Source organism: Falco biarmicus, chromosome 4, assembly GCF_023638135.1.
Source record: "Falco biarmicus isolate bFalBia1 chromosome 4, bFalBia1.pri, whole genome shotgun sequence".
In the NCBI taxonomy this organism is placed as follows: Eukaryota; Metazoa; Chordata; class Aves; order Falconiformes; family Falconidae; genus Falco; species Falco biarmicus.
This window is the reverse complement of record NC_079291.1, coordinates 42,933,960-42,950,754: the sequence shown is the minus strand read 5'-3', so window position 1 is coordinate 42,950,754 and position 16,795 is coordinate 42,933,960. Positions and strand designations below refer to the sequence as shown.

Genomic DNA, 16,795 nt, shown 5'->3' with positions numbered 1-16,795 from the left:
AAGGTGGAATTAAGACTTCCTTACAAACTTACTTTTCACAACTGTGTGCTTGAATTACACCATAAAGCTTGTGAAATTGAAAACAACGCATAAATCAAATCTTATCAGATGTAAAATTTCTAAAATATATTTGACTCCCAAGATTTCTACTCATATTTAATTTCTGGCTTGGAAACAGTAATGTTTTGCAAAAAAATGTGAAAAGCATTTTTTGTGCCAAGGAAATGAAGGCAAAGTTATAAGGGAGGTGCAAAGCCCACAGGGCAGGCCCTGGAAAAGCAAGCCTTCCCTGCACGCTACGCTGTGACCTCAAGGACAGACCCGTCACGGCCGTTCTTGTCGGCATAGTCCTGACACTCTCTTCAGAGCATTTAGCAAATGCATAAACATGCACTCAGTGTAAGGACTGTTTAGCAAGAAAAAGGGTCTCTAAAGAAGGCTTTCAGTCTGAAATGATTTTTTTCCAAGTGTTAGTCTTTTTAGTAGTGAGAGGATAGAAATCCATTCCTAATCTTTTTAGTGCATGTGCAAACATTTTTGTCTGTTTATTTTCTTGTGTTTTCCCTTCCTCATCCACTATCACTACAGATATCTGCACAGAAAAGGGATCTATACACAAGATCCGGCTTCATGTCACAACTTCACTTAAAGAAAAAGAAGACTGGAAGTTAAAAGGTCCATGTCAAGAATTGATTTCAGGGAGCTGTTTTCTTGGTTTTAAGCAGTCATGGAACATTCCCTACAATAAGGTGCTATTCTCCCCTCCTTTCTAGCTTTGATAGTATTCACTGTCACTGGAAATCCGCAATATTTCCTCCATATGCTATGGGAATAAACTCTTAAATTTTAGGGGGGATCAAATACATAATGGTGGTAGTAAACAGACTGAAACAAATACCTGAGCAGCAGATAGATCTGGATCCAGGGTTGAACTTGGTAGAAAATCTAATTGCATCCCACTAAATATCTCCATGTGACCAAATGTCTGCAGTATTTTCAGAGCTGTAAAATGGCTCCATGGCTAGCTATAAACTCCTAGTGATATATATTTATAGTTCATAGGGAAAAAAGTAAGTATAACTGGCTTGGCACAGGTTTGAAGTTTCTTGTCTGAGAGATCTTAAGTGAGTAGTGAGAGACAACTGATTCCGTGTTCCAGTGGTGTTATCATTTCTTCTTCCTTACACTTCATACAAGACAGGAGTGATACAGGTCACTGTTAGGAGAACCAATGAGAGATGCTGGAGCACAAGTTTCCCTACACTGTGACAGTACCTGCTTCTTGTCTACCTCCTCTATCAATATCAAGTGACCGAAAGAGATTTTATATAGCTGCTGGCTGGCTAAAGCTCAATCCAGAGAGCACTGAGATAAAGCTCAAAGGCTTGAGGAAGCACCAAAAGTCTTAGCAAAGATTAACTCAATCCCTTGACTGAAGTAGAGCATGTACTACCACCTACTTGGTCTCACAGGCTAGAGGCCAAGTTGGCAGAATGATTTCCTGTAGATGTTAAGGCTGAGGCCACTGCCAAGGTTCACGTCTCAGGAACGATGGATGCCATGGTTGCTTACAAATACAGCCTACCTGGAGCCATTTCTTTGTCACGTGGGGATGGGTCTACTGCAATATATCATGTGTGCTTCCAGGTAACAATAAAAAACAGATTTTCTCTGCTATTTACTCTATTGCTATTTACTCACTAAGTAATACCACAGGAATCAGCAGTTTCAAAGGGGAATTCAAGGAGTGGTGTTGACCCACTGAGCTCAGGGCTCTCTGACCCCGCTCCTTCTCCAAGCTGTCCCATCCCAGCCACTGAGCCAGCAGATGCTGGGCTCGGACACCAGCTCCTGGGGGGCACATGCCTGGTTTCTCCAAGGGACAGCAGCTTGGCCAGACAACCTGGGTCAAACCTGCCCAAAGGAATCAGACATCACCCAAGACACAGCTGCACAGACAAATGCTGTAACTGCCTGGTGATTCCTCCATGCAGCCGAAGTGTATTTCAGGTAGACATTACAACTTCCAAGTGTTAGCATACAACTAATACCCAATGTGGCATATAACCTGCATCAGTTAGGCGGTGTTCTGGTCTAGCCATGCATCTCTGCCAAGTTTCTTAATTGAAATTACAGAGGCTGTTGTGATAGGCATATAAACCTAAATGTCACTGAGCTTTTGGGCAGCAGTTAATGTGCTGTGGTGCTAGCTGGAGAAAGCTAATGAATGGGCAGATGAGCGCTAGTCAGTTCAGGAATCATATTGCCCCCTCACTTCCACACACCAAGCCTGCCAAGTTTAAAGAAAAATGTTATCCTATGTGTTAATTATCACTTAACTGACAATCTGAAGGACTCCTGGAAGCAAATATAGCAGGAAATTTGTTGTGACAATGCCATACAGGATAGAACAGTTAGAGAAACACTGCAATCCTGTCCAGTCATTTTAGGCAACATTTTGTTGTAAAAGATGATGTTCTTTTGGGATTTTGTTGAAATAATTTCAGTGTGACAATGAAGTGTTTTGAAGAGCATATGTACTAGGGTATCCCAACAGTCCCCTTTGCAATAAGATATTTGGTCAAGTTTTCCACAATTTCTCATTAAAAGATTCTTTAATTTACCTAACAGAGGCCAGATTTGTCCTGTTTGTCCATTTTGCAACACGTTTGCCTCTGGCCAGACTTATATAAAACTCTTCTACAAGGAGAGGAGAGTGACTATACAAATGCTATCAAATACATAACCAAATAACTACATTTTTTACTGTTTGATACCATTTCTAGCAATTTCAGATGTTACAGGAGCTCTTCAGGGCAACTGCTGTAAAATACTAGCTGAAAAATGGAAATCTACTAGGAATCACATTCACATAAATGTTTTACATAAATTATTGTGAGTATATACAAAAGGACAGCTACCTAATTGAGAAAGCATCCATAAATATTTACTTCCTAATAAGTAAGATAAGCTGCATGCCAAAAAAAAAAAAATATATATGAGGTTTTCAGATACCTGCAAAGGCTGTGCTGTTAGTAATACTGCTTCTCATCAAAGTCCCAGTGGGATTGCAGCTTTGTTGTGCTAAATGCTCTACAGTGCAGAAAAGAGTTGTTTAGCCAAGGAAGCTTCCTATTCATCACTTTTATAAGCATAAATCTGAAGTAAAAGGTGTTATTCTACATATATTCAACTTACAGGTTCAGGAAGGATGCAGGCCACATGTACAAACATTCCTAACCTAAAGCCAAATATTTCTTTCACTGGATACTAGACATGGTGGGAAATAAATGAAAAAAGTCATTATTTCCTGGGTACTAATAGCAAAACATTACTTTCTTTTTTAATCTACCAGTGTTAGTCTCTTGTGGCCTCCACTCTCAGTTTGGCAAAAATGTAATATGTTGTAAGATAACATTATTTCTTTATAAAGAAATAATAAATGCAAGCACAGGAAAGCTTTTAGATCAGCAGTCACAATGCTGATCTATAAGCTGATATAACCATCTTTCAGAGCAAAACAAGTCCTTTCACAACCTCTTCATTTTGGGTACCACCTTTCCCTCAATTATACATAAGCAGCAAAACAGCTGTCAACTCCTAAACTGATTCAAATGTCTTATTTAATTAGGTTTTGGTTTACAGCACAACTAGTTCCCAAGGTTGAACTTGAACGGGTAAATAATTGACAATCAACAAAAATTTAAATGAAATTAAAAGATTGAAGATAGGGTTTTGCAGGAGTAATAGGAATTGTGTCAATAATTAATGAGACAATAATTTTGTCATCACTCCTACCTTAAGACACAAAAGGCAAGGTCAGTCCCTGTGGGTAACCTAATCCAGTGGAGCTGAAGTTTGGTAGGAAAGCAAACAAGTCATATAAACACATTAGTTAATTGCTTAATTGCTTAGTCAAAGCTCAGTCTTTAAGTCATATGGAAGACAGGCAATTTAGATATAAAATGTACTGTATTTACAAAAGGAGTACATTTAGACGACAGGCTCTCTCTGAAAAAATATCAACAGAAGCTCAGCTGGAGTTCCAAAGATCATGTTATTTCTGAAAGCAGCCATCTAAACTTGAGTACAGCATCAGCAATGGGAAGAAGTATTGCTTTTAGCCATATTAGGTTAAATTGACACAGCTTACTAAGTTCCAAATCCCACCCAGAGATCTGAAACCATGCGTTTTCTTTCCCAGAAATGTTAGTTAGTTGAATAGCTGAAAAATGAAGTTTTATACTCAGCAAAAAAAAGTTTTATGAAGGAAAAATGCTGGATCCTTGTACCTGTGAAAATAATGTGGTCTAGATAACTAAACTATGGATTAATTTTTAAAAAGGTATCTCAAGCATTAGTGGAGTCACAAAAAGCTGCTAACGTGCTTTCTGTAATTTTTAAAATTATATTGGTCCTTGCAAACCATTTTGATGTTCAACCACACTTTAGCTCATTGATACTTAGCAACAAAAGTTCACAGGCAATAAAAAATGCAGTGTCTTCGCCTGTGAAATTTTGTTCAGTGTTTTCTGAGATAGTGTTGCATCCCTTCTTTCATTTGCCACCCCCCAGCAGCTTGGCAGGATAAGAACTTCGCAGCTAAGCACCTATGAGCAACCACAGTGAGCCTGATGCATGCTGGCCCTGGCCCAGCAGCACAGGCCCACTGCCCATCACATCGAGCTGGGATCTCCCCATGCTTGGGATGTGGGTGAACATGGGAGATAAAAGGATAGAAGATGACCCAGGCTCCTTTACAACCATCTCCCGGCTCCAGCCTTCCTCCCAGCTACCCTCCCCTCCTACAAGCCTTCTTCACTGCAGATGCCGCCCTTCACACAGCTTAACTGTGCTACAGTGCTGAGGGTTCAAACAGTATTAACCATGCCTTGTAGGAAGGACATAACAGTTTGTTTTCTACAACTTCCAGTAAAAAAACTGTAGGAAATAAAATACGCATTAAAAGCACAATGGTTTAAAAAGACACACTAAACAGGCAGGAAATGCCAAATTTAAGATCACACAGGAAAGATCAGTTCTACGTGTGTATGTGCATCACGACACTACAACTGCATGCTCACATCTTCTCCAGAGAAGCCTGATTTTATTCAGTAACTAGGACAAATGTATGAGGAGATGGAATAATAATCACTCGTGCAACAGAATCCTGGAAATTACCAGTGTTTTATTTCTATCAACTTGCAGTCTGAACACCATGGATAGGTTTCCTAGTATTAAAAGGATTTTAAATACTAACTCCAGAAAAATATGACTGAAGTACAATATAGTACTGCATTGCTATATCTTTCTATCCATTAATACTATAAACTTGCTTTTAAAAAAGACAGATTATAAACTAAAATTGAACAGGAAATATCAAAGCCACTTCTTTTCAACTAAAATGCATGTGCACATGTCATAAATCAGCCTGTATATTAGTAAAAAGTTCAAAGTTAAAATTTTTCTGCTTCTTTAAAAAAGTCCTGATGACCACAGATTTGCATTTAGCAGAGCTGTTGTCCTTTCAGACCATTACTCACAACCTTTCTGCATGCTGCGCACTTTCATACAACCACGCCACTCAGAAATGTAACAATCTTTTTAAAACCAAAGCTGATGTTTTTTTTATTTTGCACCAACATCTTAGGAACACTTATCAATGGATATCAATAAACTGCTAAATATGTATGAAAGAGTATAAGCAAAAAATAAGCAAAAAATGGTTAATGTCAGGTATTTGTCCCTGTTGTAAGATACCCGTCATCATTTTTTGCGTGGATTCAGAAGCCCTGTATGTGCACACTGACAAACCACTAAACCAAAATTAGAATTTTACCCTCAAAAATCCTATCAACTAATTACAACACAATAAAAGCAAAAGCAGCCAGAAAAAATATTTGGATGCATGTGGTTTTGTACATGTACAAGGAGTACTGAAATACACTTTTATTTACAAGTGACATTAATGTAACCTTTATCTTGTACACACGTAATATACCAGCCAAGCACAAGGAGACATAAACCCAGTAAGCTGGCATTAGGCAACTTTTATGCGACTAATTAAGTTACTAAGCACAAAGAGTCATCAACAACAAAACAACAACACTTACAGAAATCTTCCCTTTCCCAGTTTCCCACCACCCTTATTTTGGGATGCATTCATTGTACATACAAACCAACTTGGTTCTTGCAAACCTTGACTCGTATAACAGAGTCTGTTCAATACACCTGAAAATTCTAACATATCCATTGCACATTTAGTGACAGAATGTCATAGTCTGGGCAACCTAAGAAACTCCTGAAATGAAGCATCCAACCTGTCAACTAATTCACAATTGTATTATAAAATACAAGCAAAGATGGTATTGCAAAGCTTATGGTCCCGCAGACTCCAGTTCACATTCACTCAGTTAAGAATTAAAGCGTTTTCTACCTGACTTAAAGGACCATACAACCAAACACGGAAAATCAAGCTCCCCTTCTCACTTATTGCCTGTTGACAATAATAAAGTCTGTTGACCAAAGTCCCCAGACAGGTCTAAGGATTAGCTGGGTTATGCAAGTGATTAGCCAAGGTTAAAATATTTGGGTACTGAAATAATGCGCAAGGACAACATTTGTCCTTCCCTTGTTACTGGAATTGTTGAACAGGGAACAGTAAGTGAAAACTTGCAACTATCTACTAGTGCTTTTGCTGGTGGCAAGTAACAATGTTACAAGCAGTTTGGTAAAGCTTTGTCCACATTGGGATCACCGCATAAAACAGCCTCTACTGTTACTCAAGCAAGACACCACTAGCTTGCATCTGAACTTAAATCTCAGATGAACTTTAACCACCAGAGCTGTAAAAAAAGTTTTCACTTTCCACGTGCCTGAAACATCTGACGTGCCATTTTTGTCATTTCATTTTAGAATAAACACTGTGTAATGCAAGCTGCAAAAACAATTGCCTCGTTACACGCTTCAGCAATACATCCTCAATGTCTTTGCAAACTAGTTCAACAAGTAACCTAGTTTTTTCAAATTCCTTAACGTTACCTGCATGCCCCTGTGACTCATGCAGTAGCATCAGAATTGCTAAGGAATCCTGTGAGAACATATCCCAGGGTTCTGCACTGTTCATTTTTAAAACTACTTTTTTGTTGATATTTTAATATAAATTATATCTTACAGAGTGAACACTTTATTTCAATCCTTCTTTGCTTAGCTTACCCTATGAGTGTTTCTAAGGTTTGTGCCACAAGACACAAAATTTGTAAACACAATTCATGAGACAGCTGAAAATGTTAATTTTAGAAGACCTAAAAGTTAAAAGTTTGAGATATTGACAACTTTGAATTAATCCATCATGTCTAACCTGAAACCTCAGCAGTCTGGATACAACATTTTTAATCAGTCGAGCACATCACTGATATTTAGTGATGCTGTATTAATATTTCTGTGCTTACGACCTGAGCAGCTGTTCTCGTCATCAGCTATCTCTGTTCCTCACAAACACACCCATGTCTGCATCTCTGCCTTGCTCTCACCTCAGAACTCAGCTTTCCAGAGATTCAGTAAAGTTAAGCAACAGGTGGACTGGCAAGACTGGTCTTTCCCAGTATTATTTGACCTTTAAATGAAGGGGAAAGCATGATCATGTGCATAGCCCGCATTTACAAGTATTTTGGAAATAACATAATAAACTTAATTAAATCTACTCTCTGCATCACATAAACCAGTATTAAATATACACACAATAAATTCTGCAGCTCTTCATTACAAGTGTGCTCAATTAAGACTGCTCCATTTCAGCTATTTAGTTCATTTTTAACCCCAACTTTAACCCAGTACCCTTATGTCATTGAAGGATGACCTAGTGAGATTAGGGGTAGTTTTGTAAATACATGCATGCCCACACACATGCAGAGTACTGTTTAACAACTTGCAAGGCATTTCCATCTTGTAAGGGGAGCAAAAAGCTGTATTTCCTTGTGACATTATCTCTATTCTAGTAATAAAAAGAGGGTTGCCGAGGTAGCTGTGGTGACAGCACAAATGTAAAACAAGTTTGGGACTGGCTGCAGAGTGGAGATTCCCAGTTACCAAAGTCACACTTGTGAAGTACCATGCCTCTTCTTCCTGCCTCTTAATTGGGTAAACCAAGGCAGAGAGGCTAAATAAAGGGTCCTGGGAATTCACTCACAGTTCCTCACCACACCAGGAATGCAAAGGGTGGACAAGAAAGAGCACAAATAAAATTATAGACTTTATTCATTCCATTTTAGCTGTGAATAGTCCTATTATACAAATAACAGTATAAATTCCAAAATCACAATATATTACAAAATAAAAAAGTACAAACTGCATTACTTAATAAATATATCTAACAAGTTAATCAGAAAGTAGAAGAGAGAATTTGGATTGGAAACATTTAAATGTTTGACCCAGCAAACCATACAAACCTCAGTTTAAATACTTTTATTCTTTTAAACCACAATGTGGAATACCATTCCTGATTGCTTGATTAGAAAATAACATCAAGTGAATAAAATGTTGTGATCAGATAATGATTCGTTGGTGCAAAACCAGTGCCAAAAAAGAAGCAGGGCTTACACAAAAGACACCATAACCCCAGAAACAAGAACACAAACACTGAGGTGCAGCCAAGGCAATTATTGCCAAAGCAGGAGACTATTATCCAGTCACAACATTCTATTGCAAGTTAATGTTCTGTTATTACAGATAAATAATATAAATGGAGCAGAGGGCAAGCCAACCAGTCAACAAGAGGCCAGTTTACTCAAAACAGTAATTAAATACAGAAGAGTCAATTGCTCCCTGTACTGTTCATGTGTAGCTGCATTCCAACTGGCTCAAAGGACCTGTTCTGTGCTCCAGGCAGAGAAAGCAACTGTTCTGAAAAGCAGTCTGTTCATACTTTGCTGCACTTTTACAAAAACCATTGTTTTAGTTTTGCAAGAAAATACCCACAATGCTTTCATCAAATTAGGGAGGGTCAGTTTGACATCAACTTCACTTTGTAGAAATATAAGGTTTATGGGTAAAAAAAACACAGCCAAAAATAGCTGTTACATCATAAGCCTTATTTACAAAAACTGTTTACAAATGTTTTTGGCTGTACAGCTGAAAGCCAGATACCAATGCAAGATGTAGAAGATGGAGGTAACAGTTTAAAAATATTGTGCAAAAAAATACATTCTTATAGAAAACAGAGCCAGTGGGGAGGGGAGACACATAGATGGAGCATCTGCTTGCAAATAATCCGAGGCTAAGTTTTTACAACAAAATATTACAAACACGTTTGTATCTATCCCCCAAAATCTAGTGTCCTTCTCTGTCTGGGGTGCTGCTGCTGCTGCTTCATTAAGGATTAAGGCATCACCATCACAGCCAGCACACCTTCCGTCTGTCTCAGTCCCTGCAGCAAAACTCCCAGCCTGCAGCCCAGGTGGTCTCACGAGCAGGCATTCTGCTCGATGTACATCTTGGACAAGGACACCGCCATGGACTTAGCCAGCTCCTCATCCCGTCTGCGCTGTACCTGAGTCTGTCTGCACCACGCCTCGTACTCGGGGTTGGGGCACACGCGGTCCAGCACGGCATCATAGTGCCCGTTGCTAAGCCAGCTCAGCCAGATACTGGGCCTTGTGGGGTCCTCGGGCCCCAGGTAGTGAACCATGGTGGAAACGGTGGGGCTCTCAGGCCGGCCGCCCGTGGTGAGGTGGATGTTCACGTTCAGCATCTGCCCCATGGCCAGCAGCTCCGGGTAGCCGGCCCAGGCCCCGTCCTGGGCGGCGCCGATGAGGAACTCTCCCACATCACCCTCGATGATGGGGTTGAAGTGGTCCAGGTGGTCGGCGATGTAGTGCACAGTCTGCTCGCGGAGCTCGCTGTGCAGCCCCTGGTCCCCGTACACCGCCTTGCAGACAGCGCGGTAGAGGCAGTTCCCGTCGGGGATGATGTGGAAGCGGAACCGGCCCTTCTGCCGCAGGTACTTGTCCTGCTTCTCCACCTCGGCCAGGTACAGCGCCAGCTTCTCGCTGCGCTCCGGCCGCCCGCCCGCCTCCCGGCGCTGCTCGGGGCCCGCTCCGTCCTCCTCCTCCGCGGGCGGGGGGCCGGCGGCGGGCAGCGCCTGGCTGCCGCTCCTCTCCGCAGGGCGACAGCCGGGGAGCAGCCCGGGCTGGGTGCCGGCGGCCGCCGCCTGCAGCGCCTGGCAGTGCTCGCTGAGGCGCAGGCTGCGGTTGCTGGGCTCCTCGGCGGGCGGCGGCAGGGCGGCGGCCTCGTCCCCCCCGGCCTGCCGCATGCTCTCCAGGATGCCCTCCAGCCAGGCGCGGCTGCGCGGCGAGGCCGGCACCAGCTCGGCGGGCGCCTCGGCTCGCTGCACGATGCGGATGGGCACGATCCGCTCCAGCGGTCGCCGCCGGCTGACGGTGACCTGCGCGCAGGAGCTGTACTGCGGGCCGCCCGCCGGCCGGCTGCCGGGGCCCGCGGCGGGGCCGCTCGGCATCACCTCCAGGCAGGAGGAGAAGGCGGGCATGGCGGCGGCGCTGCTGCTGCTGCTTCCCCCTCCGGGAATGAAGCCGTCCTTGGCGGAGCTCTCGGCGGCGGAGCTCGGGCCCGCGGCGTCGGCGGTGCTCGGTGCCTCCGCGGAAGGGGGTCCCGGCGACAGAGAGACCTTGAAGACACCGGCGGCGCTCGGCGAGGCCGCGGCAGCTGCAGCGGCCGTCCCGCCCGCTGGGTAGTGGGTGATCACGGAGCTGTAGAGCTGCATCCTCGGCTCCCCGCGGGCGGCGCTTTATAGGCGGCGCCGTCGGAGCCGGGGCGGGGAGCTGCGGCGGGGGCCGCGCTGGGGCTGCCGGAGAGGGTGAGCCGCCCGGGTAAAAATAAACAAGGGCATCACCCCGCGCCGCCCCGCCCCTCGTCCCGCTGCCGGCCGGGCCCCGCGGCACCGGCAATTCCGACTGCGCCACCAGCTCCGCGCGGCCCCGCCGCCGCCTGCCCCGGCCCGGCCCCCCCGCGAGCCCGCGCGGCGCGCCGCTCAGGCCTTTCTGGAAGCTGCTGGAGGCCGGGCCCGGGGGCGGGGCCGCGCCCGTGTTTACTTCAGGGCCAAGGCACGTTGGAATGCGTGGGAGGGCGGGGCTTGGCCGCGCGCCCCGCCTTCAGGCGGAAGGGGATGTGGCGGGGAGGGGCGGGGCTAGCGGCACCCTAGCGGCGGCTGGGGGGAGGGAGGGAGGTGGGAGCGCTGCTCTGTGCCCTGGGGGTCTGGGCCTGAGGGCGTCCTCTCCCCTGTCCCCGGGCAGGGCCGAGCGGTGTGCGGTGGGCTCGGCCCGGCCCGGGCTGGGCTGGCTTGGCCTGGCCTGGCCTGGCCTCGCCTCGCCTGGCCTCTCGCGTTGGGGGCCGGCTTCCGTGGTCTGCCTCAGCCCGCTGCCTGGCCGGCGGTGCCGGGGGAGCGGCGCGGGGAGGCTGAGGGAAGCGGGGTCCTGGGCCTGAGGAGCGTTTCGGGGGAAATGCCGGTGTCCCGTGCCGGGCTGGCGGTGCCAAACCTCTAATATGCGGCTGTGAAAGCGTTTGATAACGGGAAGTGGTGCAGAACCTTCAGGGAGGGGAGCGCTGCGTTGGGTGTTCCCGGGGCCGGCCTGGGGCTTGCCACAGAAAGCAGTGAAAGCCGTATCTCGCGACAGTTGGTCAGCCAAGCGGTTTGATTTTTAGACTTGACCATCGAGTACAAATTATTGGGGATGTTCTGCCTGCAGCTGACTGATGCTACGTTGTATCCATGTTATTGCTGAAAAGAAACGATACTTCTGCCTACATATAATCAGTGTTGTGATTCATAATTTGCAGCTGGGGTAGGAATAATATTCATTAGTTTTCTGACAGTCACTGGCACAAGCTGCTATTTGTCCACCTGCCATCCTACTTCGGAAAATGTAGTGCATGCATACATAAGAAGTACATTATAAATAATCATATAATAACAGGAGAGACCAGATTTAAAATATAGGTCTCATAAAGATCATTGTTAATTGGTTTATTAATGCCTGTAGTGTCTTAACATTAAGCCATATCTTTTAGCCTTAGCTGTGTTATAAATAAAGTTGTATCTAACCCTTTGACCATGAATAATGATGTTATCTGTACACACTGGATTTGATTATGTTTTGACAGGCATGCTGACCAAGAAACACCAGTTTACACTATGATTAAATGTTAACACAACCTTTCATTCCTACCAAAATGGAAAAAAAAAGGTATCAACATATGTAATTTCAAAGTGATGTTTTAAAAATTTGCTGGATTCCATCCCACAGTCTCAAAATATCTTCAGAAAAGCTATAGTATTCTGAACAGATTGCAGCACTTTAAAAAACCAACTGAACAAACCCCCTTGATTTTAATATTCCAAAAATTTTCTTTTCCTTGCTTAATTTACGTTAATTAAAAAGACAGAACTAAGAGACACCTGCAACAGACTGCAACGTCAAAAATAATTGTTTCTTTGGAGCCTTGGTTGTCTTTTGGATCCATGCCCAGGGGTCTATTTCCAGCCTTCAATTGCAGCTGATTCCAGGGCTACCAGCAACACAATACAGAATTTCATTCTTTTTACCCAGAAAACATGTTCCGATCCCTTCAGCTAACTTGCAAGTTGAAGATGCTGAAATCCTTCAGGCTAGAAACTGGATATTAATGAGAAAAGTTTTCATGTCTACCTTTTTTATTCTGTATAAAACATGGCTGCTAATTCCATGCATTATTGGGAACCTCTTAATAAAAATTTACAAAGTCAATATATATCCAAAATTATTGCCCTCAAAACTTAAATGTAAAAGGTGTATCAGATATGAATCAAAGCCCAAATGTCCTGACTTACCTGCTACAGTGAGAAAGTTGGTATCTTTAGAACAAGTGGTGATGGGCATCAGCCAGGAGCATTTCTGGCAGCCTGTAACAGGGGAATAAGGTATTACAACTGCTCTGAAATTACAGAGTGACTCGAGTATTTCAGAATGTTCAGAACTTTGTTTTAAATATAGCTTGTGAGATCAGTCAGTGAGTCTATTTCTGGACTAATCATTGCTTAGAGAGGAATATATATTGATCAAATAGTGGTAAATTGAAATCTTCTTTCCTTGAAATGAAGGCTTGGAGCAGAGGAAAGATTCCTGTCTAGTTTTATTTCTTAGTAAAAACTTGACAAGGTATATTTCCAAGTTAAAATATGTTGTAGTATATTCATCGTTAATTTAATGTAAAATCTCTGAAAGTTTGCCCCGTCCTAGGGGGTTTTAAATGTGCTAATAGCTGTTCATTGTGGGTTTGTTCATTGTTATTACAATAAAGATGTACACTACTTCACGCTCACTAGCCCTTCTACCTACTATTTTTTAGTTTTAAAAGGGTATCTCTGTGGTTTTACATAGTGAATTTCTCTCTCTGCTAGTAAATGCCAGAGCTGACTACAGGATGGTGGGTTCAGAGTCTTAAATAGTCTGGTAAAAGGGGGGTGGGGGAGAGGCAGCTCTTTCTGTTAAGAGAATAGTAAATGGATCCAGCAGACTAAGAGCACTTTGTCATAAGTGAGTGCTGCATTTTGAATACTCAGTACTGCAATTTTCTTTCTTCTAGGATATTATAGCAGCTCCCACTAATGACTGTTCTGCCTCTCCAAAACCATAGGTTATTTGGAACAGTGGTACATTAACAGATGGGCAGCTGTTTAATTCTGATTGTTAGCTATAATGAGGTACAATGCTTGTGGTGCTTCATTTGAGGAAAGAAACAGATTTATTTTGTGCACCCGAATTGCCATCATGTTAGTATTCTGATTCTCTACTATAGCATATTCTGGACAAAACACTTGTTTATCTCTGAACAAAAATCCGAAGAGTATCCTGAAATACATGCTAAATATGCCCAAGTTTTTCATAATGGTAGCAGATATTTTGTTCTTGTATTCTGTTTTCATTTATAAATAGATACAATGTTTTTCCTATATTTTCAGTTAAAATGCACACAGGAGGATTGCTAATAAGGTTAAAATACAATCAAAATCTGTTACTAGGTAACAAAATCTGTTACTAGGTAACTGAGAGACAACAAACATTTATACCACTGTCTTAGTGTTAATAGTATATTACTATTAACATATTTATTACCTCCCATATGAAGCAGATGGAAAGAGAAGCTCACCCTGGTGTGTTTTACCTGTGGTGTTATTAAATACTGACAATGTAACGTAACCAACATTTTCCGTAAGTGAGCATCCCGAGTTAGTCACACGCACTTGGCCTGGGGGGAATCCAGTCTCTCTGGACAATTAATGACAAAAATCCCATTGAACTGCTGCAGCACAAGCATCTCATGGCGAGTTTTCAGCTTTCGTACTAGGAGTTACCAGAAATCAGCACTAACCTAAAAGGTCATTTTCTTAGATGTCTGCCATCTGGTTTTAACAGTAATGTCCTAAACCATGGCCTACTCCAGAGAGCAATGGACAAGCACTATGAATCCAGTTCTTGTGGAAAAAAAAAAAAATCAAGGAAGAATTTGAATGTCTTCATTGCAAGGGTATCTGTAAAAGCCAGGGGCATGTGCTTGTGCCTTTAGGGCCTTTTGCTACAGGAAGATGGGGGTTTGCTGTTTCCCTGAGCTGCATATAGAGCTGCTGTTGATTCCAGGGAAAAGCTAAACTTTGCCTCAGTGTGGCGCGGATAAAACACAACACATAGATTGATTGGTTCCAGAATATTCCTGCATTTGCCACTTCTGTTACTTTTGCATGCATGTTGTGGCCTCACAGGCAGTAGAGGGGTTTGGAAAGCAAGGAGAACACAGTATAGAGAAGCCTTTCACTGTCTTCCACAGGTTAATGTTCCTGGCTTCTGGTTCACTCATTATAGGTTAATACAGAATAGATCTGGAAACAATCTGTGTAGTAATAAAGCATAAACATCTTCTGTGGTTAAAGTTTCCCCTGACGTGACTGTTATCACTGGTTACACTGCACATTCCAGGAATTGTTTAGATTGTTTAGAAGGCAAACCATGATCAGAGAAACAGCTGTGGAACAACAGTGGTATTCACTGACGTAAAACTAGATGCCTGAGAGTGGAACTACTTTTAACTTTAATGTGTAGTAGATAAATGATTGACATAGAAGGAACAAATTAATTACATCACCAGGAATATTTGTTAGCAAAGAAGGGAGAAGTTAGCTTAAATGATGTATTGAATGACACTGAATAAGCATTTCCACTGCCTTTTTTTTTATGCCAGCATAACAGCGCTTCAGCCAAAGATGTTTCTGGCTGAAGTATTTAATGAATTAATAGATCTTTGTAGATAATTGGAAAATGAAATGTTTAAATTTTATTAATAATTTGAAGTGGTGTATCAAGGACAAAAATAAAAAATAGAAAATAGAAATATGTATCAAGGATCTTCCAATACAGGGAAGAAATACACATAAGCTGGAACTAAAAGGAACTTCCTGTACCATCAGTTTTACTCTCTGTTGCCTGCAGGTGATCACATCATATCATATAATTTCTTTAATAAAATTACCAAGTTATAGATAACTTATTCAGGGTATAGTTCACGAACCTGTAAAGATGTCAGGAGCCAACTGACCTGTCAGCCAACCACCACTGCCAAAAGGAACAATTCTTCCCCAACTCCCAGTCTCTTTTTTCTTCTCCTGATGTCAGCTGCTTTGTGATGGCTTAAGTGTTGGTATTAACTAGACTACCTAATTTGTGCAGCTCTGAGTGTACCAGCAACACAAAAAGGAGAGTAAGTGTATCCACACTTACTTCTGAGGTGTGAATATGCTGCATAAAACAAGGGCTGTGTCAGAGAGCTTTGCCTTACATTTTTGTTCTGCAGCTTCTGCTACACTGTCATGTTAAAATCTTATTAAAATCTTACTCGCTGTATGGGTGCACCAGTCATTAGAGATGTAACCCACACTGTGACATCATGTGGCAAGAGTTTGTGGAAAAAGGGCTGCTAGTGATAAATATAGATATTTGCTCATATCTCAAGGTGTCGGGTGGTATCCCACTTGGTAAGTGAGTCTCTAAATGTGAGCAGTGACGCAGGTCAAGTCTCTCATTTCTACTCAGAAGTGTAGACTGCATTTGTGGTGGTCATTGTGCATAGAACCTTAAGGTGCAACCAGGGGAAAAAAAGGGGATTGAAATGCTGTTTCCTCTGAAAAAAACTAGTGGTAATAATGTGCTATAAACAAGTCTTATAATGTATATGACATTTAGAAAGAGTTATCTTCCCTATTTTAATAAACCTTACAAGATATAAAAGTGTTTGTAATGTCTATATTTTGTTATCAGTTATAGGAAATTAAATAGTCACTTTCTCTCCCTTTCATGTTGGTTAATGGCAAATTTAGGGTTGTGGAAAGTAGATATTTTGGCTAATACCAAGAGCAGAAAAGGGTTCGGACGAGGACAGACTGTGAAGGAGGTAGGGAAAGTGGGCAATACAGAAATACCAGAAGCAGGAAATCACCACTCACAATTACAGGAAATATTATTAATAGATTAATCTTGATAAAAACTGTAAGCATAAAATAACTGTGGTAGAAAAGAAGGTGCAATATTGCCTACTCTTGAAGTGAAAAAATACTGCAGTGAGACAGAAAGTAGCCAGCACTTCTACGTGTGGCCTCGCAACAGAAAGGCTTTGGAACAGACTGATTCAATGGGAAGTGTCATCTCCTCTGTTCTCCACAACCTTGCAATGCACACCTTTCCCCACCCTTCTGCCA

At 42.7% G+C, this 16,795-nt stretch overlaps 1 protein-coding gene across 1 annotated transcript; it reads right to left on the bottom strand.

Annotated features, from left to right (window-relative positions):
- Nucleotides 1-8,238: 8,238 nt before the first annotated feature.
- OTUD1 (OTU deubiquitinase 1) lies at nt 8,239-11,068 on the bottom strand. Its single transcript, XM_056337665.1, has one exon. It carries the CDS (start codon nt 10,775-10,777, stop codon nt 9,461-9,463), a length of 1,317 nt encoding a protein of 438 aa, XP_056193640.1. The 5' UTR covers nt 10,778-11,068; the 3' UTR covers nt 8,239-9,460.
- Nucleotides 11,069-16,795: the final 5,727 nt, after the last annotated feature.